The 26026-nt window shown below is 40.3% G+C and overlaps 1 protein-coding gene and 1 pseudogene across 2 annotated transcripts in view; one reads left to right on the top strand and one right to left on the bottom strand.

Moving 5' to 3' along the window:
• Nucleotides 1-26026, bottom strand: part of CORIN (corin, serine peptidase) — a gene marked incomplete at both ends in the record, with an annotated part of 252263 nt that overhangs the window by 45608 nt on the left and 180629 nt on the right. Inside the window, 6 exon segments of the mRNA XM_082653606.1 lie at nucleotides 8445-8574; nucleotides 9673-9783; nucleotides 11897-12010; nucleotides 20289-20396; nucleotides 21175-21320; nucleotides 24480-24711. Of these exon segments, the coding sequence (XP_082509732.1) occupies nucleotides 8445-8574; nucleotides 9673-9783; nucleotides 11897-12010; nucleotides 20289-20396; nucleotides 21175-21320; nucleotides 24480-24711 (841 nt within the window).
• On the top strand, nucleotides 17496-17873 carry LOC309822017 (large ribosomal subunit protein eL31-like; annotated as a pseudogene). Its single transcript has one exon. The product of its transcript is annotated as a large ribosomal subunit protein eL31-like (transcript).

Below are 26026 nucleotides of genomic sequence, written 5' to 3'. Positions count from 1 at the left end.
AGACCAGTGGAGTTGGCATTTAGATAATATCGTTACTATCAGTCCTGTCTTGGGGGTAAAAAGCAAGCCAAATTGCAGTAGGTTTCAAAGAAAACATGAAGAAGCTAAGTCATCACCAGGAGTCTCTGGTGTAGTTCCAAAAGGGGGATGCTGCCATATAAGGACTTCTAACAGAAATAACACAGGTCTTTCTGCTTAATTTCTGGTGGATTCTCAAGTTGTAAATCATGCTCTTACTTACCTAGGACCCATTCATATTCCTGCCAATGGCAATGCACTATGCTGACCAGAGAATCTGATGCCCCCAAAGACTTTACAGAGATTGATTCTTCCCCATTCCAAGACCTTCTTGCTCACAATTAGCCCTGATATTTTTGGTGGAAAGGTGTGTTTTGACAATTCTGGAGAATTCATGGCAACCATCTTTGATTTTATAAATCCTGATGTGAACCTATTTTTTAATGGTGAACATTTTTATCACAAAATGGAATGGAAGAGAGTAAAAAAAATGTGCTTAATCCAGGATCTAGCATAGTTTTATTCCAGTTAATAATGGTGAATTTCCCTACACCACTGAGAAGTTTCCATTTACTTTCGTAAGTTATTCATTAACCCAACTGACACAGTTTGAGATTCAGTTTGCTAACAAATAATCCAAATTCTTCGCAGAGCTTGCTGATAGTGATCATGTGGAAATGCTCTTAGGACAACTGGTAGACTCACCTTCCTCTTGCTTATGAAAGCCTCATACCTAGTGGTCTCATGGAAGACCTTAAAAAATATTTCCTCTTCCTTTAGGATGTAGCACTTTTTCAGGAAAATTCTTCTTCTTCCTTACCTCCGAACAGCATGTACCAGAGAATTCTACACTCACACATTGGACTTTATGATTTTCTTCTCATCCAGGCACTCATTTAACTAGCAGCTTCTTGGGAATGTGTTAAGAAATTAATTTCTCATGCCCAAACCACATGTCTGCCAGAGAAGCTACGAAGCTGCATGTGAAAGAAAACAACACTTCGTGGATTTGCCTCAGCTGATGTCTACTTAGAATAAGACAAGCATGTACTTATTACTATATGTCTTTTCAAAAAGTGAAAAACAGGGCTTCCCTGGTGGCACAGTGCTTGAGAGTCTGCCTGCCGATGCAGGGGACACGGGTTTGTGCCCCGGTCCGGGAAGATCCCACAGGCTGCAGAGCGGCTGGGCCCGTGAGCCATGGCCACTGAGCCTGCACGTCCGGAGCCTGTGCTGCGCAACGGGAGAGGCCACAAGTGAGAGGCCCGCGTACCGCAAAAAAAAAAAAAAAAAGGGAAAAACACTTAGATCCTGGTCGTGCATGATGAATTTCCACCACCACCACCTCCTCACTGCTATCCACTTAAAAATCCTACAGTAAGATCACAAGGTGATGTTAAGATCTACCACAAAACACCTACATAAAGCAATACTAAATGGGGTTTATGTTTAAGAAGCTGGTTGGCCACATCAGTCATGGCATTTTTACTGAAGAACTGGGTGCCATAGGGGATCTACTCCTAGTACCCAAGAGATCTCTTCCACTTGCTTGGACTTACATCCTAGCTCTGTATTTTTCTGCAAGTAGCAAAGTTCCTTGGCCTCTCTAATCCTCAGTTTCCTCGTACATAAAATAGAAATAACAATACTACTTGTCTTATAGGATTACAATGTGGATAAACTGAGATAATACTTATCAAGTACTCAGAACAGCCTGGCATGTAATTAAGGTTGGCCATTATTATTTTTTTTATTATTTTTTTTTTTTTTGCAGTACGCGGGCCTCTCACTGTTGTGGCCTCTCCCATTGCGGAGCACAGGCTCCGGACGCGCAGGCTCAGCGGCACGGCTCACGGGCCCAGCTGCTCCGCGGCATGTGGGATCTTCCCGGACTGGGGCACAAACCCGCGTCCCCTGCATCGGCAGGCGGACTCTCAACCACTGCGCCACCAGGGAAGCCCAAGGTTGGCCATTATTATTCTCTGTAACCTATTCTGGGAAATAAATGAAGAATCAAAAAATATATACAAATGATATACAGCTGTAGAATTAAGAGGGATATCGTGTAGTACTGATTTTTAAGTACCACAGGAAATTCAGGGGCAAAAGAGGTCAAGGAGATGAGAAAGTCTTCGCAGAAGTCATGAGCCTTGAGCGAGGCCCTGAAGAATTTGGATAGGGAATGTAAAAACAATGCATCTATGGACACAGAGGCAGAAGCAGGAAGGAATGTGTCTACAGAGCACAGATAAAAGACCAGACAGTACAGAAAGAGCAGAGGAGCACGTACAAGGATATGAAGTTGAAGAAAGACGAGCTAGTTTACGGCACGTCTGCCAGTTGGGAAACTTATTTGGTTAAAAAAAATGTCAAATGAAAAAAGACCTTTGACAGAAAATGATTTATTTCTGCCTTAGTCCTTTCAGGCCTCTATAACAAATTGCCATAGACTGGGTGGCTTATAAACAACAGGGATTTATCTCCCATAGTTCCAGAGGCTGGAAGTCCAAGGTCAAGGTAATAGTAGATTTGGTGTCTGGTGAAGGCCCATTTCCTCAGTCACAGACAGCCATCTTCTTGCTATGTCATCACATGATGAAAGGTGAGAGGAAACTCTGTGCAGTCTCTTGTATAAGTTACTAATCCCATTCTTGAGGGCTCCATTCTCACGTCCCAATCACCTCTTAAAGGCCCCGCTGCTTAATACCTTCACACTGGGGGTTAGGATTTCACATATGAATTTGGGGGGGACATGAACACTCAGTCTATAGCAATCGAACATGATGTTTGTATTACAGCCGGTAGGGCTCTATTAGAAATTCAGTCATGGGATAGTGAGAGCTTTTAGGGAAATGGAGGGACCAAAGATCTCCTAACCCTATTTCCTTCACCAGTCACTGCTCATCCTTCTTTGCTTCTCTTTTTGGCAAAATTTCCCCAAAGAGTTCTACACTTACTGTCTTTTCTCTCTTCCTACTATCTCTTAGGTGTTTGCCCCCTCACTCTACTGAAACTGCTCACATCAATGACATGCACGTTGCTGAAACCAATAGTCATTTTCAGTCCTCATTTTACTTCTCAGCAGCATTTGATAGAACTGACCCTCACTTCTTCCTTTATATGCTTTCTTCAATTGTCTTTCAGGATACCACATACTCCTACTGCACTAGTTGTTCTTTTTGATCTCCTTTGGCTTGCTGCTTCTCTTCTCTGATCCCCTTAATGTTAGGGCTCAGTCCTTGATCTCCTTATCTTCTCTCTCTATATTCCCTCTCTTCGTCACCCAGATCAAAAAATGAACAATATCATTTTTGAATACAATGAATGCAGACCATCAAAAATATGAACAAGAACAAGTGTTGGTGAGGAGATGGAGAAACTGGAACTCTCATGCATTGCTGGTAGAGTATAAAGTGGTGTGGCCTCTTTGGAAAACAGTTTGGCAGTCATTCAAAAAGTTAAACATAGAGTTACCACTTGACCCAGTAATTCTAGTCTTAAGTATACACCCAAGAGAAATGAAAACATATGTTCACACAAAAACTTGTACATGAATGTTCATAGCAGCATTATGCATAAGAGCTCAAAAGTGGAAACAACCAAAATGGCCATCAAATGATGAATGGATAATCAAAATGTGGCTCTATCTACCCAAGAGAATATTATTCAGCCGTAAACAGGAATGGCGTACTGATACATAGTACAACATGGATGAAACTTAAAAACATTTTACTAAGTGAAAGAAGTCAGACAAAAAATAGTTTGCATGATTCTATATGTGAAATGTGCACAATAGGCAAATCTATAGAGACAGAAAGTCAATTAGTACATTTTAAGGGCTGAAGGGAAGGAGGAATGGAGAGTGACTGCTAATGAGCATGGGGTTTCTTTTTTGAGTGATGAAAATGTTCTGGAATTAGACAGTGATGATGATTACAACTATTTTGTGACCATACTAAAAACAACTGAATTGTACACTTTTAAACAGTGAATTTTATGGTATCTGAATTATATCTTAATTTTTAATAAAACAACTACAAGGTTCTGAACTTCCTTTCCATGGTTTACATGTACAGGACCAGCAATCTGGGCTAGACTGACTACTACAGAGGACTGAATCTGTCTCCGAGCATCATGGAAGTCAATCAATAAGGAAACCGTCCTGGATTAAATAGTTCTTACATGACAAATGAAATGTGAAGTTAGAAACTTTGTCCTGGGAGTACATGTTAGGAAAAATTACAATGTAAATCCTTATATCAGGGACTATTAGGTAATATAATAGATACCATCTTTGCGGTTTTGCCCAAGACACAGAAACATTCTTTGGAAGGATGTTTCTTCTGTTGACAAACTCTAAAAGATTAGGGCATAAAATAAAATTGCAACTAACTCTACAAAGGAAGTTTTGCCAAAATAGTACAGCCTATTTCCAGATGATCTAACTTTTATAGAGGTAAGCTTAGGAGGCCAAGAGACACAGAGAATCACATTCCCTTAGACCAACTTCCTCAGATACCAGATGTCTCAACTGAACATTTGGCAAGTATTAGAGGGCAGTCTAAATTCTGATTTGTACTGTTGATTAAATAAATGCCCATATGTTTCTGATACTGGACACGCAGGTAGCAAAGTCAATATACTGTCATGAGAATTTAGGGGCTTGATTTATACCCTTGTCTAATCAAATAGTCATCATATTTCCAGCTGGGGTGAACTCTAGAGATACCTGCAGATGGGGGTAAAATGTTTTCAGATTCAGAAAAGAACTCTGAATCCTCTCATTTGGACAAGCACTTAGTTGATAGCCTAGCATTTCTGCTGTTAGACATGGAAAGCATGATTTAGGTCTGAAAAACTCTAAGTGCAGGTGTTTTTAATCAACTGCTTCTATCGTGAAAGCATCTCAGTAGAATCCCTGCAAAAACATGTAATTTGGTGTAGATCTGCATTTTAAACAAACTAGCTACAAAATATACCCCCTGAAGTAGCTGAGTGATCTATTTGGAGTTAAGGTATGTTCGTTTTGGATACTATGTGACAGTGCTTTTCTCTTAAATGTTTACTGAATGATTTAATGAATTTATATTATAGTATCAAGATAGTATGTCTTCCCCACCACATGATAAGCTCTTTGATGATGTTATTCACCTGTGCATCCTCCACACAGCGCCTACTCCTGTATAAGACCCACAAGCTGATGCTCAAAAAAACAAGGAGGAAGATACTGAATAGAATTAGCTGGGGTTGTTTTTAAAACTTCAAGTTTTGGATGCAGAGTATGTTTGACAGTATCAAGGCAGGCCCATGGAGTGGACACTCCACTCCAGAAGCTAAAAGAGGACAACTCATGCCTCTCCCCTCCCTCTGGCAGCTGGAGTGTAGGTCAATGTCTAGCCATGGCCAAAGAGACACTCCTATTAGGGACTTCGAATGTGGAAGAAATGACTCAAAGGTGCAGGGTTACTTAGAGTTAATTTGAAGCACCAGCGGCAGAACTGTGAGTCTGCAGCACAGCAACCGGTCTCCAGGGACAGTGGTGACAGCAGCTTCCTAAGCATCCCATTGCCACAGCAGGAATTTGGCCTCGTCTTGCCCATTTTCTGTGTTCCTGCCCTAGCCTGGTTCTCCAGATCTCTGTCAATTCACGAGCCACCCACGTAAACTGAAGAGTAAACGTGCAGGCAAGCCAGAAATACAAAAACACTAAGGTTACCTTTTGTTCTCATTTACTTTGAAGGTGAATCACTTCTTACCCATTAACTCAGTCAAATAACAGTTATGGTTGTCCAACCATACTGCTCTCTCAAATTTTCCTAGCCCTCCTATGAAATAAAGTTATCTTTAAAAAATCTAAACGTCTATCTTAGATTTTAAATACCTAAGATATTGCAATGACATTTTTCCACTATGTTAAGGAAATGGAGCAAAGAGATTTTTTTCAAAATCCAATATGCACACAGTAGCCAAAGGTAGAGACCACTAAAATGGAGGAATTCATCAATGGATGAACAGATTTAAAAATATGGTGTATCCACACAATGGAATATTATTCAGCCATAAGCAGAAATAAAGTACTGATACATGGATGCATGAAAACATTATACTTAGTGAACTAAATCAGAAAATGGTGATGGTCGCACAACATTATGAATATACTAAATGCCACTGAATTGTACACTTGAAAATGGTTAAAATGGTGAGTTTTATGTCGTGCATTTTACCACAATAAAGAATTTAAGTCCGATATTCAAAAAAGTAGAAGAAATATAAAGTAGAATATTTTAAACATGATCCATTCCATTTTCAACAGAACAAGGTGGCTTTTGTCAAAAGAATTTTCTGGTTATAAAATCTTTGTAGTTCCGACGCTCCTTCAGAACTCTCAGTGAAGTTATCTGTCATTACATAATCAAGTTTTCTTATTAAGAAATAACCTTGTTGGGAATGTAAATTGATACAGCCACTATGGAGAACAGTATGGAGGTTCCTTAAAAAACTAAAAATAGAACTACCATATGACCCAGCAATCCCACTACTGGGCATATACCCTGAGAAAACCATAATTCAGAAAGAGTCATGTACCACAATGTTCATTGCAGCTCTATTTACAATAGCCAGGACATGGAAGCAACCTAAGTGTCCATCGACAGATGAATGGATAAAGAAGATGTGGCACATATATACAATGGAATATTACTCAGCCATAAAAAGAAACGAAATTGAGTTATTTGTAGTGAGGTGGATGGACCTAGAGTCTGTCATACAGATTGAAGTAAGTCAGAAAGAGAAAAACAAATACCATATACTAACATATATATATGGAATCTAAAAAAAAAAAAAATGGTTCTGAAGAACCTAGGGGCAGGACAGGAATAAAGATGCAGACGTAGAGAATGGACTTGAGGAGGGGGACACAGGGAGGGGGAAGGGTAAGCTGGGACGAAGTGAGAGAGTGGCATGGACACATATACACTACCAAATGTAAAATAGATAGCTAGTGGGAAGCAGCCACATAGCACAGGGAGATCAGCTTGGTGCTTGGTGACCACCTAGAGGGGTGGGATAGGGAGGGTGGGAGGGAGATGCAAGAGGGAGGAGATATGGGGACGTATGTATATGTATAGCTGATCCACTTTGTTATAAAGCAGAAACTAACACACCATTGTAAAGCAATTATAGTCCAATAAAGATGTTAAAAATATATAATAAATAAAAAGAAATAGAGTGAGATGCAAAAAAAAGAAAAAGAAATAACCTTGTGTCTGGTGAGAGGAAAGCAAAGCTCCTTCAAAAAGCTTTTAATCTATCTCTGATCACAGTCATATCCCCTTTCATTTAAACACAATAAGGAAGTGGTGAAAATAAAGTATAATTTAATTGATCTTGGCAAATATAATTTTTCCACTCTGGCAAAGTTTAAAACTCCCTTATTATGTCATCAGTTACTCAATTTTCCAAAGATGTGGGACTTTACATGGGAAAAATGGGCTAAAGATGCTGGTATTTACATAATTCTTCAAACTGGGATAGCAAAAATGGGCTACCAGTTGCTCTCCCATAATTGGATGGCTCATTACTGTAAAATTATTTCAAGTTTGCTCTGTGGAATCCTGGGAAGTGACATTTACTCAATTTTTTATTCTAGAATTTTATAAATCCTTTTTCTTTTATTTCCATCATTCCTATATTTCCCCCAAATCTCACATCCATCATTGGTAAAAGAAAAAAATATATGTGTGTGTTTATATGTTTATATGTTTATATGTTTTATATGTTTTTATGTTTATATAAACACACTCACATATATATTCTAAGACCTTTCAGTTATTGTTTTCCAACCCCAACAGAACTAGAAAAGAAAACCCAGCGCCAAGAATCCAACTTTAAAAGTATTGATTTCAGTGTGTTTGTATCAAAGCCAGAGTGAGTGGCTTTTCATTCTAAGAAGCAAAAATGGTGAACTCTTTCCTAATTGACATTTCCTACATTACACAGGGTAAATTGAAATACCAGCAACTTCAAGTTCTATTTCTCAACTTATTAAAAAGATTTGTGTTGCTTAAAAAGGAATATTCAATAACCTCTTGGGGGCGGGGATTGCAAGATTTTCCCATCCAGTTTCCTCAGAGGAAACCATCTTAATGCTTTTTTAAGTAATAAAAGCATTTCATTTCACAAGTCCTTAAAATACAATGACTTCATTTACTTTTAGAGGCTTTATCAAAGTAGGTTTTCAGAAACCCGCACTCTTGAGAGCAGGTGCCTGTAATTAAATACAGTTCTCTCACCTGATCCATTTCCCATGCTTTGGAGGGCTAGGTTTGAGAGCACTAACTCACCCTGCATTCATAAGGAAGATATTATTGCCAAGTTCCGTGAAGCCCTCTGAGAAATTCATCAGGGCTACAAACTACTGACCTTACCCTAAACCCATCTGCTTGCAGGCCAGCTGACTCAACGTCTCCTGCCAGCCATCCGCACACACGTGGTGTTCCATGGCAGATCTGTGAGCGGTCAGGAATGACGAGGAGTTCACATTTGCAGAGAGGGTCACTGAGGGGAAAAAGGGGGGGAAACCCTAATTTAAAACATTTCTTCTCATGACACCAAATGATAACATGCTTTTGCTTTACTTGCAGACATTCATTTTTATTTCTTTTAGCTAAGAACCATTTGGTGAGTTCTTACCCTGTGCCAATCACTGATTGCCATGTGGCGGGGGATGGAAAAATGAATTAGATGTGTTCTCTGCCCTCCAAGAACTAGAGGCTCTGGTGAAAGAGACAGGCAGTTCTTAACTTTTCATTATGAGTTACAAGACGGCCACAGGCAGGTCCCATTCCCATGAGTTTACCCAAGGACTTGCATAATTAGAAGGAGCCAGTTGTAACTTCATTCAAATCATTTCCTTTCAAGAAAGCTTGTGAGAATGCAAGTGTGTGAGAGTGATGTGTTAATTTCGGATTAATTTGGCATATGCACTAATTCCTCTTTTATCAAAGAGCATCCTCTGTACTTCATACACCATAGATTGTTCGTGGAAACACTGCACAATTAATGACAATATACATCATAACCGTGATTTGGCCAGATGATGCGAAGGACTGAAATAAGGGCCAAGGGAATGGAAACAGGGATGAGTGTGGGACGATAGAATGAACCAAACTCAAGATGATAAACTGCAACATTGGGATACTGGTGAGAGATGCCTTTAAGTCCTGTCCATGTAAGGGAGTAGATAGAAGTCTCATCTGGATCTGGAGCGAGAGTCCAGGGAAGATGGAAGACCACTTCAGTATCCTCTTCCAGGAGGTGTCAATGATACAAGAATGACTGACTATTGATAATTCATTATGGGTGATAATAAAGCGTTTTTAAAAAATTATATTCAAATGAAAAGTTATATCGTCAAAACAATTTGAACCCAAATATTTTTACAAATAAGATAGACATTTCAAACAGAGAAGTAACTTGTGAGGAAGTGTTCTGTGAGTTGGAAATAACATGTACAAATCGCCACTGGCAGCTTTTATAATAGTAAACCAGAATAGATGAACTTCGTAAGATCTGTGAAACCAGTTAGGATTCATTTAGCTTAAATGGCTGCCAGGCATTAGAGCATAGAGCAGATGGCAGAAACAAGCAGCTCACCACAGTCCCATTCGTCGGAACTGTCTATGCAGTCGGCTTCGCCGTCACACCACCGGTCACGTGACACACACTCGTGGTTTGCACATTCTAGCTCATCATCTTGGCAAAATGCTGGCAAGGGAACAAGAAGTGAGGAGACAAACATTTTAGGAATGAATGTGATTATCACTAACAGGCACATCATGGTTTGCCAGCAGGAGCATCTAAGGAAGACAAGATGTGGTCACCCACGCCTCCAAACAGGTGTCAAGACCGAAGAGCAGAACTGATAAAATCTCCTTTCTGAGAGGTCCATCCATACAAACAGCAAGCATTTAAACAGAACTACTGTCTCCAAGTGATGAGATTCTCTAGTTGTAACTACAGGATTGAAGAAGTGGTACCCAGAGCAGCAGAAATACCAAAGATTAGAACATAGGGCTAAAATCTGAAGTGGCGGGAACAGAGCACTGGGCATGAGCGGACTGAAGTCACCCTAGGATGAAAACCAGCTCTGTCCACATTTATGGGTAATTTTATTTTTTTTAATCTCTAGTATTAAATGACTCTCAGAGTCACACACTAACTCTCTCTTAGGTTTTTAAAAACTATGGCAAAACTCCTTGATTGCCTACCTAGCATCTATTACTTTTCTTCCTCCCTTTTAAAAAATGTATTTATTTTTTATTGGGGTATAGCTGCTTCACAATATTGTGTTAGTTTCTGCTGTACAACACGGTGAATCAGCTATATGTATACACATATCCCCTTCCTCTTGGACCTTCCTCTCATGCCCACCCCCATCCAGGTCACCACAGAGCACCGAGCTGATCTCCCTGTGCTCTACAGCGGGTTCCCGCTAGCTAGCTATTTTACACATGGTAGTGTATCTATGTCAATCCCAACCTCCCAATTCATCCCACCCCACTTCCCCAACCCCCGTGTCCTCCTTTTTTAAGGGAACATGAATTTATTCAGGCCCGCACACCAGTCCCTGCTCCATGGCAAGATCCTGATTCGTTTAAGCGAGACATGGCATTTTTCTGGCTACAATTTTTTTTTCTCTGAGTACAGTTATTAGTCTAGGAGTAAAGATGGGATCCGAGATCAGGGTCTTGGTCTGTGGTTTTATAGGCTGTGCTTTCCAAGGAAGTTCCTGCTCAAACCCCGCTGTCCAGGCCACGTGTCCTAGCCTGAAGAAACAGCATCTTTTTCTAACTGGTTCTCCCTAAAGATGCTTCTTTTTGCAGTTCAGCTGTTTAGGTGGTGTTTTTTGGAATCCACACAACAATAGCTGACTGCTAGCTGGGACCCAGCTCAAAGTTGGCCAATCTGAGTGAAGCCCTAAGTGATATTCCAGAGATGAGGGTGAGGTTCTCTCTCCTTCCTAGTGGCTATGACCAGGGAAGCATGGCACCCCAGGTGCTCTTGGCAGCCATCTTTAGACTCTGGTAGGAGGCAGCTAGAGGCCAGGCAAACGTAGAGAATCCCAGAAGAGGTGCTGAGCTCCTGTATCTGGCCCTACACTTGATTTTTTATATGATAATATAAGGCATATGCAAAACACAGGATAATAAAAGAATAATAATAAAGAATAAAGAATAAAAAAGAAAATAATAATTCTTCATTGCTTAAGTCTGTTTGAGTTGGGCTTTCTGTTACTAGTAGGTAATGCATCTTAGGAGATTTTTTCCTGATTCTAAAACTACTGGCCATTCATTCAGAATATGTAGAAAAGACAGAAAAGCACAAAAACTTAATAATTCCACCATTCAGGGATTACAACTGTAAACTTTTTATTATGCCCTTCTGATCTTTTTCTATGTGGTTATATGTACTTTCAAAACTCAGCACAATAGTACACATAATTCTTTATGCTTTGTTTTATTCATCTAATGATATGTAATGAACCCATGAGAAATTATCCTTTTAATTTAATTTTTAATGTTTGCATATTATTTCATTTTATGGTTGTATTTTATGTTCCCCCTCTTTTTGGATATTTGGGGTGGTTTAATTTTTTCCGTGTTATAAATCATGCTAGACTAATATCATTATGCATATATTTTACACGTTTGATTGTATTCTTGGCATATATTTTTACAAGTGGAGTTTTGATCAAAAGGTCTGAAAATACAAAAAGCTTTTGATACATATTTCCAAATTTCTCACTTACATTCAAAATGAGAGGTAATTAGTGTTTAAAATAAAACAGCACATTCACAAATTCACAGTAAGCACTTACAGCAATTTTTTTCATCCATGTTATCAGGGCAGTCTGGGAACCCATCACAGATGACTGTGTGCTTCAAACATTGCTTGTTAGATGGACACTCCCAAAGATCTCTCTCTTTACATCCTGGAGACAGAAGGAAAGGTTATTTGCAATAGATGTGAAGGTGAAAATAACAATGGCTTTGATCAAGCAATGTAAAAAAATGACAATATAAAGGTATGATTTCCTTTTTCTTAACGAGTTTTGACTCCTGTATACCGTGGAAAATGTAATTTTGAAAGCAGAAATCCTTGGTAATCTCCAAACTGCATTATAAATAGTACAGCTCTCCCAGGAGAAGATCAAAAGTGACATATGGGAAATCGGAAAAAAAAAAAAGAAAAAGCAACTGTACTTTAACGTTCATCTTTAGCTGTTCCTTTTGCTTTCTGAGCCAATTTGCCAACACATAAGACTCATCTATAAAATGATGAGTTAACGCTTTTAAGCAAATATGCCAAAACCTAGCGATCTAAATGCATATTATCTTAAAATGTAATTTCAATCAACAAATGGCGAGGCCATCTGTGTGTTTAGCACAAGAGGCTCCTCCCATATGCCAAATATCTGCAAAACTAGCTCAAGAGCCATTACTTCAGTAACGTAGCCAGAAATCTCAGGTTAGAAACTTGATCAGTTAACCTGAGAAAAGAACATAATTTGCCTAAGACCAGGACTATAAGCTTGAACTGTAATTTGCCTGTACAATCACAAGCTCTTACAATGAACTTAATAAATGTCATCTGCTTCACAGGCAGTGCATTTATACGTCCGCTAGAACATGCCAAGTGCCTGATGTGTTCTTGTCACTCCAGTTGGATCCATGACCCTCACCAGGCTGTGAGGGGTGAGAAGGAAGAGACCACATGTATTCATCTTTGAGTATCCTGAACCCCCCTGCCTGGAACAGCAGCTAGCCCTCAGCAGGACCTCGATACATGTGAATCTTAAATGGAACTTCATTTCACGTAAGGAACGAAAAGTCTCTCCTTCCCAGGGAAAGGTAATTTAGTGTAAGGTGAATGAAATGCCAAGCAGTGATGAAATAAGGGGTTTCTTTTTTTTTTTTTTTTTTTTGCGGTACGCGGGCCTCTCACTGCTGTGGTCTCTCCCGTTGCGGAGCACAGGCTCCGGACGCGCAGGCTCAGCGGCCATGGCTCACGGGCCCAGCCGCTCCGCGGCATGTGGGATCTTCCCGGACCGGGGCACGAACCCGTGTCCCCTGCATTGGCAGGTGGACTCTCAACCGCTGCGCCACCAGGGAAGCCCTAAGGGGTTTCTTTAGAGATGCTATTTCTCATCTGATCTGGTACAAATAATTCAGAGAAATGTCATAGATGACTGACTCAGGTTTCTTGGAGTCCCTTATGAGAAAATAATCTGCTTTACAAAAAATTCTCATTGAAAAGTTATCAAAATAAGTCCCCAGAAGAGAAATTTTTACTATGGGATGAAATTAGATTTAAAGTGTTTCACCATTCAAAAATATAGGACAGCAGTAGAGTATGTGACTGCAAAACTGTAGGAAATAAATAGTGAGAGGCCTTCACTAGCTGACCATCTAGAATGGTTTTAGGCCCAGGGACATCCATTCTAGGAACTCATGGGAATATAATCTGGAGTTTTCAGCTAACCAAGAATACATCATCTGGGGCTTCCCTGGTGGTGCAGTGGTTGAGAGTCCGCCTGCCGATGCAGGGGACACGGGTTCGTGCTCCGGTCCGGGAAGATCCCACATGCCGCGGAGCGGCTAGGCCCGTGAGCCATGGCCGCTGAGCCTGTGCGTCCGGAGCCTGTGCTCCGCAACGGGAGAGGCCACAACAGTGAGAGGCCCGTGTACCGCAAAAAAAAAAAACAAGAATACATCATCTGGAACCAAGAGACATCATCTGGAATGTTCTGGCAAGGAGACTCATCACAAACCACATCACTTGCTAGTAGATGATGAGAGAAAACAGCATGAGTCTTTCTGACTGTTCACAAGGTACATTCCTAAGAGTACAGAGAAGAATGTGGACACTTGGAATGAAATGATAAAAGATCACAAAAGTCGATCTACTGGGACATAAGACCTGTATGCTCACAGATGGTAATAATAAGAGATAACATTTATTATCCACTATAAATCCACCTTCTAGATATTAGTTTTAATTCTTACAATAATACCATAATGTCAGGATTACAATCACCATTTTCTAAGTAAAGAAACTGAGATTTAGAGAAAATAAACAGATTGCTCCAAATCCAGCCTTACAGAGAAAGATCCAGTAGGGAAGCAGGTGCAAGCCTCTAGTTGCTGTCCTCAGTATGCATTAGAGGTAAGAGCAAAGGAAACAACGCTTAGAGTCAGACATCTGGATTTGAACCTTAGCTCCAAATCTCATTAGCTGTCTGACCTTGGATAATAAGTTCCTTAATTTCTCTGAATCTCAGTTTCCATATCTCTAAAACAGTAATAAGAACGCCTGCTACAAAGGGTTGCTATAAAGACAAAATGAGTACTCTATAGGCAGTAATTTCCCTTCTGTATCGTCTCTTTTCTAATAAAAGTTTGCGTGGCCTAATGCCTCCTTTGTGGAGTTATGATGAACATAAATGAAGTAGGATGAAAAGGTCAAGACATGAGGCACATGGAAGATACCATTATGATTTTGTGAAAAAATCATTCTCTCTTGAAAGTGGCATTTTTGGTGTAATTATGCTTTAAAGGTGTGCTTTAAAAGGAAAAGGGTATGACTCCATTAAAAATTAAAACTAGGTATGGATAGGATGAGATATTTAATGCAGCTGTAGGTTATGAAACCAAATAATTGTTGATGTCTGTATAACTGCCACCTCCCCCCGTACAGACATAATGGCTACGCCCACTCACAGAGGCCACCGTGTATTGCTAAAGTGACCAACTCATCCCAGTTTGCCTGGGACTTTGCAGGTTTGAGCACTAAACGTCCCTGCTTCCAAGAAACCCCCCTCAGTACTGGGCAAAGCATGATGGTTCGTCAACCCTAAGTGCGCTAAGCGTTCTGCTGGGTTCTTCACGTTCTCTCTCAGTTTCACAAAATCTCTGCGAAGCAGGCTTCCGTCAGAGGCAGATCCCACCTGAACTGGGGCACCTTTTTCTCTATCAAAACAGTTGTCATTATAGGTGAAGAAGGCAAAGCACCTTAAAGCAGATGCTTCTTGAACTCTAAGAAGCTTTCAGTGATGCCAGTACAGAGTAAGTGGGTCCACTCATCAGGGCTGCTAACTCGAGCTACATCAACTAAAGTGTTGTCAGGGTAGAGCTGCTCATCTTCGGCCAGCAGCTGCCCCAGTGGCTGTGGATGTGACCTCAGAGCAAATCAAGGGAGCTGAGCAGTGAGGTTCAGCCGTGGCAGGTGTGACGGCCCCTCCAGAGCCTGTGACCCTGGGCCATGGAGCCCAGATCTCAAAGAACAGCCGCAGCATCTGTGGTAGCAGCCTGAACAAAGGAGCTGCCTCCCTCCCCGAACTCTGGGCCTAACCGTCAGGGGCAGCAACGACAGCACAAGTCACAGAGCTCCCATCTTTGACCAGAAAGCCCCAGTGGACCTCCCAATTCCTTAGTCACACCCCTTTTCGGGGCGTCATCTTCATGTCATCCTCTTCAAGACGTGCTGTCTCAGTACCCTGTGAAGAGGCAGGATGAAGATTTTGAAAGGGCTTTAAATTGCAGGGTGGGAGCCACCCTCAGGGACCGTAATCCTGGAGATGGGGACATCAACCACCAAAACGAGCACTACCTCAAGGACGAGGCTCCACCCGGATGCCCACATTCACTATGGAAATCAGGGACTCTGACCAGCCTGTGCTTTGGACGTGACATGCCAGTCTGCCCTCCTCTGCCATAAATAAGACCTTGGTCTGTCAGAGATAATACCAAGCTAGACAGGACTCCTTCCCTCAAGGGAGATCCCTGAGGTGACCTGTAAGGGGACTTGCCTCCTGGATTTCCTAGCACTGTGGCAGGTGGGCTCTTGTTTATTGCCCTCTGAGGACAAGGGGGCATTCCAAGCCCCCTTATATTATAAGCTTGGAATGTTATAAGCATTCCAAGCTGTGCGGGATAAAGCGCACTTCTCTAAATGTTACAGGTGAGAAAACTGAGGCCCAGAGAAGTTAAGTGACTGGCCAAAAGTCACACAGCCTCTAAGTGCTGAGTCTGGATTTAAATCCAAGTCTAGGTCTACAGAGAGCACTCTACCATTCCAGGCTGCCTGCCCAAGACACCAAATGAGACAGCGAAGAGTTAGCCAAGTAGCAAAATATCTAAAGGGAAGGAGAATGTCTCTTCCTTAGCATGAAGGATTAAATGTGATCAGAGATCAATCCTAAGACTCCTTCTGAAAGTACCTTTGTGGGTATGCGACATGAGATGAACACAATGACCCTCACTCTGTCTTCTAGTCACAGAGCAGGAAATCAGTCTCTTCCACAAGCAAAGGGACAAAGAGACTGGCTCTCTGGAGTATTTAAAAGAAAAACACAGTAAAGTCCTTCTCTGTGAGAAATACACAAATACTATTAAGGAGTCCAAACAGGGAAAAAAAGTCTTTTGGAAAACTTTTAAAATCAACCTGTAAAACCTATAAATATCAGAGCCAGAGGCTTTCAACACAGCCTAAAGGGGTTTTGACTCCAAGAAGAGGTTCATGTTATAAAGAAAGATTTTACTGCATTTTATCTATCACCCCAGAGGAGATCGAAGGTAGATGATGAAATGGTTTTTAATTATTTGAAGATAAACAGAAAGGTCCTTAACGACACTCGCATTTGTATTGTCTGCCTTTCTCTGAATGTTGTATACCCTTTTATGCAGAAGAGTGATCAATTAGTAATTGTGATGTTATATTCATGTAATGAAGGGTTTTATTTCTCCAGTAGATATAAAAAAACTGTTTGAGCTATATTCCCATTTAAGTGACCCACTGAGAAGACTTGCTGCTCCATCACAGCTCAGGTACCACCTTGTTCCTGCTGGTACAGCTCATCCAATTGTGGACATAGGCCTAGCAAAAGCTAACTTCAGTCTCACAAACTCAGATCTATAGCATGAAGGCAAAGCTCAGAAATATAATCTCATTGTTGTTTTCTTTAGCTCGCCTTTCCTTTATGCCCTTCTTGTTCATTTCTCTGCCCAGATCGGCACCTTTTTCTCCACTGATTAGATATCAATGCTTGGTAAATGTCAGATTGAAAATAAGCTTCTTTCATCCAGTTGCTAGATCTACAGCCAGCTTCATCTACATAGTAGATGTTCAATTAATGACAAACTATCACTTTAAGACACGGAAGTGCTTCTGTACTGACGCAGTACGGACTCTGTAAATCACTCCTATCTTTTAGACTTCTCTCCCATGAAGCGATTCTGGAATGATATGTTCATATTTACATAATTCTTCCAAACACTTGCTGAAAACTTTTCTAATAATGACAGTACTTCCGACTGTTGTTTACACTAACAATTATACAATCAGTACAACTTCAACAACAAAAATTTACCACAAGAGCAGGAGACACTTCAGAACAACATTACTCCCAGCCCAGCTGGATGGCTCCCGCAAAGAAGGGAAGCGAGAAGAAGAAGGGCTGGCCCGCCATCAATGAGGTGGTGACCAGAGAAAACACCGTCAACATTCACAAGTGAATCTATGCAGTGGGTTTCAAGAAGTGCACCCCTAGGGCATTCAAAGAAATCCGGATATTTGCCATGAAGGAGATGAGATTTCCAGATGTATGCATTGACACCAGGCTCAGCAAATCTGTCTGGGTCAACGGAATAAGGAATGTCCCATACCATATCCATGTGCAGTTGCCCAGAAAACATAATGAAGATGAAGATTCACCAAACAAGCTCTATACGTTGGTTACCTATCCACCTCTCGCCACTTTCAAAACTCTGCAGACAGTTAATGTGGATAAGAACTAACCGTTGATTGTCCAATAAGGTTATAGAACTGCCAAAACCAAGCACTACTTACTGCTAAATGTTTAACGCATGTATTTTAAAAGTGTATTTACAAATGGTGTGCTTTGACCTCCATGTTTTCCTGCTGCAGAAGTGTCAGAGAAACAGCATAAATTTCCAACACATCGATTATTTTATAATTAAATTAAAGAAGTATTGTTTTGAGGGGAAAACCCAGTAATGTTGTTAAAATTTTGGAGGAGAGGCAGATGTGTGAAAGTGAATAGTTAATAGTCATAGTATTCAGGAAAGCCCAAGCATTTAAGTGCATTCCACTCCACAATGGACGGAATAAATCAGAAAGACAGGAAGCCTGGAGTGAAATCCAGCTTTGCTGGAGCTGGTGTTTGCATTACCAGATGGTATGCCTATCCACGCCCATGGAAACAGGGGGACAAACTGAGCAAGTAGGCAAAATGGGAATCCGAGGATTTCCCAGTAGTCCTCCATTGGGCCTTCCTCTACTGCGTGACTTCTTCATTTGATTTTCACTGCTGTGTTCTCCCAGAGCATGGGACATGCCCATTCAAACGCGTGCATGCGGCCCAGTTGCTTTGGAAAACTTAATGAGAATTCTCTCATAGATTAATACTGTTGGGGCAATTAATGTTCCAAATGTATTAATTTATTACTGACTTTTAACTTTCCTTAACCAGAACTCTCAATAACATCGTCAGTCTTTTGAGTGTTTTATAGAGATTAGACAATTTATTCGATAGTTCTCATGAGCCTTTAATTGTGAGATTAAAGTACTGACAAAAACTCATTACTTAACTAGAAACCTGACATTTTAGGATCACTTGTACCCTATAGTGCTTTAAATTTCTTTTTTACAGAATATACTCTAGAACTCAGACCATTTAATCTTCATAAGACTCTTTTTGAGACTAAGTTTTTACATTTCTCAAATATTTATTCCCCTACTGCAAATTTCGGTCTAGCCACCCAAGGAAGTATCATGTAACCTCTTTGGACAATCTAAGATAATCTATTTTAATTTGCATCTCAGAATACCATAACCCATCAAAGCCATAGTGTAGTGAAAAAAATCCAATAGATTTTTTTTTTTTTTTTTTTTTGCGGTATGCGGGCCTCTCACCTCTGTGGCCTCTCCCGTTGCGGAGCACAGGCTCCGGATGCGCAGGCTCAGCGGCCATGGCTCACGGGCCCAGCCGCTCCGCGGCATGTGGGATCCTCCCGGACCGGGGCAGGAACCCGTGTCCCCTGCATCGGCAGGCGGACTCTCAACCACTGTGCCACCAGGGAAGCCCCCAATAGATTCTTAATAAATTATTTATATAAGGGATATTCAATGAGTTTTGATTTATTTCTTTACATACAGACCACAAACAAAGCAAACAACAGTAGCTTCTCAAAACACTGTATGTTCCTCCCTAACAAAATTACCATCATTCTGACAGTTCTAATTTTCTAGAAGATGCACTTATCCATATTTATAGTAGCTGATAGGATTTCAGTTGATTGCTTGTGACATTTTGTCTGGACCAGAAGGGCAATGTCTACTATGGAAAACTCATTTTGGGAAGCAAGGCAATATTTCATCCCTCAAAGGCCAAAAGAATAAAATGATTTCAAAAGATGCATTGCCTCATGTGCTTTCAATGGCAAAAAGTGTCAGGTTTTTTAAGCAGAACAAGCTAAATAATCATAACCAAACTATTCTTTGGGGTAGCCCTTCAATCATTTTGCTTTACTCTAAGATATTGCTTAGTAAAGAGCACTGTCTGTTTTCTATTCCCTGACACACTTTGAGGTTACAAGTACAAAGGTTTGCAGGGAAATAAAATGGGAATTAGCTCCACTTAAATTGCCACTGGCATTTCTGGCCTTTCCATTGGTGATTTTGGAGTTCAAAGGCAGAAATGTCAGGAAGAGTTTTATCCTTTGCTGACAGAGACAAAAATCAGAGAGGGCATGAAGATAAATCCCAATTAAATTTGAATGTTAGAGCCTGCACTCTGTCTTTGTGTGTTTAGATGCCTATTTAAGAATATGGGAATCATAGGCAAGGACACTATTATTCTGACCTTAAAACAGATGACAACTGCTTTAGAATCTCTCAATAAAAATAATCTCTTACATTTGTGAAGAGCTTCTTCTTTTACTAAGAGTTTGCACATATGTCATCAAGGTTATAAACAGAAGTGTAATTTAGGGGAAATCAATGGAATTAACAGGAAAAACACTTATAATTCATGTTTTGCCATTTGATAATTTAAGAAGTAAATGCCTTAGCATTCAATCCTAGTCACTACTTACAACCGTCAGTAAACAATGGACGTATTTTAACACAATCCCTTTATCCTAACGAGTTATTAGTGTACATTCAAGAAAAGTGCCATCTCACATACATACCACAGTTTTCTTCATCACTATCATCATCACAGTCAGCCTGGCCATCACATCTTCTGGAAGCCAGAACACACCGTCCTGAGCTGCACTTGAAGTGACTAGGTGAGCATTCTGTTAAAAGCAGTGGGCCACATTACTGTCAACAGACAGAAAACCCAGAACCATCAGCTAATTTATCCATTTACATGTGGGATGTTGTGGAGAAGTTATCACTGGACATAAGGATGGACCTTCACAAAACTGAAATGGTCAAAGTTTACTTGGCTTTCTTCTGTCTGCCTATCAGCATCTTTTTCCTTCATCCTTGACATCACCTCTTCAGATCAGCTGTTTTGTGTCTCTATGCTTTCCAGCAATGAACTCTCTTTCCGAATGGACAGCCTAACAATTGCTGGAGCCTGAAATGTCCTATGAAGCCAATGCTTCTAACTACCCAGCTGGCTTTCCTTTAATGTGTCACATTGTTTCCCATCCTAATCTTTCCACCTAGTGGGCAGGTCCTTGATTCCATTTCTCTACTTGATTATCCTACATCGCCAAGGTCTCTGAATGCTTTGCACTTGAAGGAACCAAGGCATGATCTTCACCATTACCTACAGGGGCCCTAGTATAAAAGCAGCATCCCTATATAATGGACTCTGTGAGTTAAGTGTGTTTAAAATAAATACCTAGAGTATTAAAGTCATCTCTGCAATTTATTTTTTAAATGAAGACAATGTCTAACAGATGGGCATCAAATTCTTCAGTGTAATCAAGTTTATAGATTCACCACCTATGCAGCCTTTCTACTGGTAACTAAATACAAACAATAACAACAGAGAAACTTCTAAAAGTAGCTGACATATTCATCCATGTTAGATACCCCATTGTAATTAATTTAAAAATTAACCTTCCACATCTTCATCAGGCATTAGACAGGTTTGACTGTCTGAATTTTCCTCTGGAAATTGATTGCAATCTGTGTCTTCTGGCCATTGTAGGCCCACAATCCCAAGAACAGACTCACAGCGTTCTTTGGAATGCTCACACAGAGCTCTAAAAGAGCGAGAAAGACAAAATATTACAAGCGGAAACAGCCACACCTGATGTTAGGCCTCTATGTAGGGTTTTAATTCTGTATGATTATGGGTTGGCGTGTATATGTGGTGTGTGTATGCAGTGTGTGTGCGTACCGATGTATATATACGAATGCACATATACACACTAGATATTTGGGAAACCAAATTGAGTAATATCGCTACAAGGGGGATACGTTCCAGAAACATACTTTCACCAAAAGAAACTCCATTGCAGAAATGGAAATAGAGATGTTCCCAGAACACGGATTCCCTCCTCCAGTTTGCCTTTCCCATTTTCTCTTCTTTCTTTCAGGCAGACACACTCCAGTGTCTTTTGTTTTAAGCAGGGAAGCCCCCAAAATCACTTGGACAGTCTGCCACCAAAGGTCATGGAATCTATACAACACCCTCAGCCTCGGCCCCCTGTGGTGCCCTGGGATGTGAGCCATTTCCTGTGCCAACCTGGCTTGCCTAAGGCATTATTACTTCAGCTTACACCAAACCCATTTGTGTTGAGCTCAAGTTGGTAAAAAATGAAGTTTGTTGGTCTTTGTTAAAGAAAAGACATACTAAGCATTGTACTAGGTGCTTTTATGTGTATTATCTCATTTGTACCAGAATATTTTAAAATTGAGGTATCAGCATGTCTCAAAGAAGATGGCTTTACTTCCTACGGGGAAAGAAAAAAACAGTTTGCCTCAATATATTACCAAGAAATTAGTTACGGATTTTTTTTTTTAAGTAGACATAATGAAAGTAAGTTCCTAGGCAAATTTTTTATTTCCCTTTAAATACGTTCTCATTTCTTAAAAGTTTCAAACGTTAAACTACTACGTTAATTTCAACAGGTAAGGAATGGTTAGCAATTGAATGGAGACGTTTCAGAAAAGGCTCTGTCTAGATTTAAGTCTGTCTAGATTTAAGTTAAGATAGAGCATAACTTGATTCTGGTTTAGCCTAGGAATTGGGGGCAAAGACAAAGCCATGGCATTCCCATATTAGGTTTGCAAAAGTGGGAAGCTCAACGGTGTTTAATAACTCTCTGTTGGACTGAATAGTTTTGTTGCAGATTAATATAAAAATGTATATAACTCAATTGCTGCTATTTTAAATTAACCAAACGATACCTAATTTAGATGGAAGTCAGGTAGTGCCTGACTCTACCATTTTTTTTCCCCTATAAAATGGAAATACAATATGTGGCACTACAACTCCCTGGCACACCTGTTCTTATAATAATCTGTGCAGTGCTCAGCCATAGAGACAGCAGTCCTAAAAGGTTATTTTGAGGATGATAACTACACTAAAGTATTCAGCACATTTTAAGAGCTCAAGAATGTTAGATATTTTCCAATTCATAGCTTAAAAACTGAATTTTAAGATCAATAACCAAGCTTGGCAAAAGGAATTATGTGTTACCCCATGAGCATATCAGTATATTATTCTTGCCATAATCCAAAAATTTTTCTTACAAATATCAGAATGTAAAACTCACTTTGATAGCCACTGGAAATGAAAGATGTACGTGTATGTGTAAACCTAAGAAACAAAACTCAAGTGTCTAGAAGTTCAACACTTTATTCAAAATGTTTATTCTAAACATTTATTCAAAATGTTTATTCTAAACATTTATTCAAAAATGTTTATTGAATAGTATTTCAGGATCAGTCTTATCTTAGGCATTTTAGTATGAAACCTAAGTCCTAAAATTATCAATCATATGTGGATATAAGTTTGTTTCAGAGAACACTGCAATAGGGAAATTCTTATACACATATGAAAAGAAAGTCAAATACAAGAATTTGTTAAGTACTATTGAAAGTAATTATTCACTATCATCAACCTTGCTTAGGAAAAGTAGAATAAGATTTATAACTTGTTAACATAAAACTGGCAGACGTTTTATTAGTGATACTTTAAAAGGCATTTAATAGAAATGTTCAGAATTATGTTTGCACAGCCAACATTAAATTTTACTCTATTTGTATAATTTGTTTAGTTCCCCCAAATCATTTTTAAATTTTGCTTCCTGTCCCAACTCTATAGATGGCCCTACCTTGTCATCCATTTGATATTTGGCATATAATTTACTGTTTTCCCATCTGTCCACTGTATTGATATTCTTGCTTTTTCTTAAAGCTCTGAGTGACTTCTGATCCCAACATATGGTTTCCATAGTTACCACTCACATTTAGGCAGGCACATCTGTGTATTCACCCCTTGATGGAAACCAGCCCTGAGAAAAGCAGCCCTCACCTCTGTGACAGCCACCTTGTAGGTGCACATTCTCTGGCTATGACCCTGAACACACAGCATAGAAGAGGGACCAAACTGCCACAAAGCAGTTAGTTGCGCTCCTGTCCTAACATCAGAGCTTTGTTTATTCTGGGCTTACAATCAATGGGCACCACTTTACATTTATGTACATTCATCTAATCTCACAACAACCCAACCCAACCACCACCGCTATCCTGATCTTACAGGTAAAGAAACTGAGGCTGGGAGAGACTGAGGAACCTGTCTCAGGCTACAAGCAGCTACAGAAGAGCCAGGATTTGAATCAGGAGGTGGACACCAGAGTAATAATCTTAACCCGTAGGGCATCACTCATATCCTAAGTTCAAGCCACACTCTTGAAATACCGTCCTGTACTTCATCTAACCAGGTAAAAAAACAGCAATGTCCATCCCCCGTCCATCCTGTGAGTTTGGTGTGATGACTCCTTCAGCCCACTCTTTGTGTAATGTCTCCTAACTTTTGATGCTATCAGAAGGCAGCATTTAAAATACATCAACACTGCTAGAGAAACAGGCAGACACACCCCTACTGCTGACTCACATTTTAAAAACCGCTTCCTGATCCAACAAAATGAAACACTTGTGATTTCATTTGATTAAAGTCCATGAATTATTATAAAAGGCAGTTCATATCTCTCTTGTTTGGTATTTTACTAATGAATTCTTACTCAGATATTAATTTTAGAATGCCTACTTCTTTACTTTTTAAATAGGTAATTTGTTAAATACAGGACTTGTTGGCAAAGTATGTACTTTGTCTAAACTCAAACGATGTCTTCATTCCCTTGGTTCTCCTTGAGGGAAAATGAGGATGCCTGGGGGAGACCCCAATGTATTACCTGCAAGGAGGGATACGCTGGCTTGTATTCTTGTCACACTTTGGTACCAAGATGGTGCAAGCAAAGAACATGAGGTATTTGTAACAGTTGGTTTGAACAAGTGCAGGGAAAAGAGAAGACTCCCAGCTGATGGATGCCTCCTTTTGAGTCCTGTGGCCGAGGTAATTTGGATAATTTGTATGGTTGTAGGGCAAATTCATGCAGAGTTCCAACGTAATTGGTTCACACTGACCTAACAAAAAAACACACATACAGATACATATTATATTTTTAAATTTCACCTGGAAAACAATTTCTTTAAAACTTACAAAATTAAAGTCTAGGGCTTCCCTGGTGGCGCAGTGGTTGAGGGTCCGCCTGCCGATGCAGGGGACACGGGTTCGTGCCCCGGTCCAGGAAGATCCCACATGCCGCGGAGCGGCTGGGCCTGTGAGCCATGACCACTGAACCTGCGTGTCCAGAGCCTGTGCTCCACAACAGGAGGGCCCACAGCAGTGAGAGGCCTGCGTACCGCAAAATAAATAAATAAATAGATAGATAGATAGATAGATAAATAAATAAATAAATTTTAAAAAGTCTATCGTACCCTCTTTCTTGGAAGTAGCTAAGACTAGATGTAAGTAGTATATGAGATTGCCATCAAAAGGTAAATAGTGTGGTCAGTGAAGTGTCTTGACAAACCAAGATTCATTTCTGTATACGGAGCTGCTAGCACACTGTCCAGAATGCATGTTTTAGAGTCTTTCGCATTTTTTTCCCTCGGCTCCACTTATCTGATTCCTTTTACTCACTTTGTCTTCTGATTTATCCATTACTTCTAAACTAGTGTATTCCCCGCCACCTTCATAGCCATTTAAAAAAATCAATGAATTTGGCTAAATAGGCAATTAGATGACTTTTTTCTATACGTTTTATTGTTGATCAGTGTATAAGGCTATACAATTTCAGGGCAAGAGGAGGCTGAGATCCGTTAGCTATCCATTGCCAATGAGATAACCCCTAACCCTTTAGCTTGGCATCCAAGCCTATTTCACACTCCAAATCACAGCCTAACTTCCCAGCCTCGTCACCCATGACTATCTCGCCAGCAATATTTCCTGGGCGACACCGGACATTTTAAGAATTGCATGCGTCCTTTGTGGGTCCTGTTAGCTTTTATCCCCTTCTTTCCTTCACACACTTGTAATCACTCCTCAAATGCAATCATGGTTCTAGCTGCCAGGTACATAGGGCAACTGCTGATTGGAATCATCCTTCCCCATCCTCCCCTCTAAGCTAATTTCTCCTTGTTCTGCAGCACTCAGCACAAACCCCTCTTCCAGGAAGGCTTTCTGGCCAACCACTCTTCCCCTTCCACTCCTAGTAGGAGTCTCCGCTGAGCTCCAGAGCACCTCCAGGGTGTGCATGCCATGCACTCATTGCCCTCTGCTCTATTCTTTACTTACTTGCCTTCCCCATACGATTTGAGAGTTTTGTGAAATGAGACCTCATCTCTTTTTTTTAATTGAAGTACAGTTGATTTACAATGTTGTGTTAGTTTTTGGTGT

The sequence above is a fragment of the Grampus griseus genome (genome assembly GCF_964374135.1).
Source record: "Grampus griseus genome assembly, chromosome: 4".
NCBI classification, from domain to species: domain Eukaryota; kingdom Metazoa; phylum Chordata; class Mammalia; order Artiodactyla; family Delphinidae; genus Grampus; species Grampus griseus.
The sequence above is the reverse complement of the archived record's forward strand: the minus strand, read 5'-3'. Positions and strand labels throughout refer to the sequence as shown.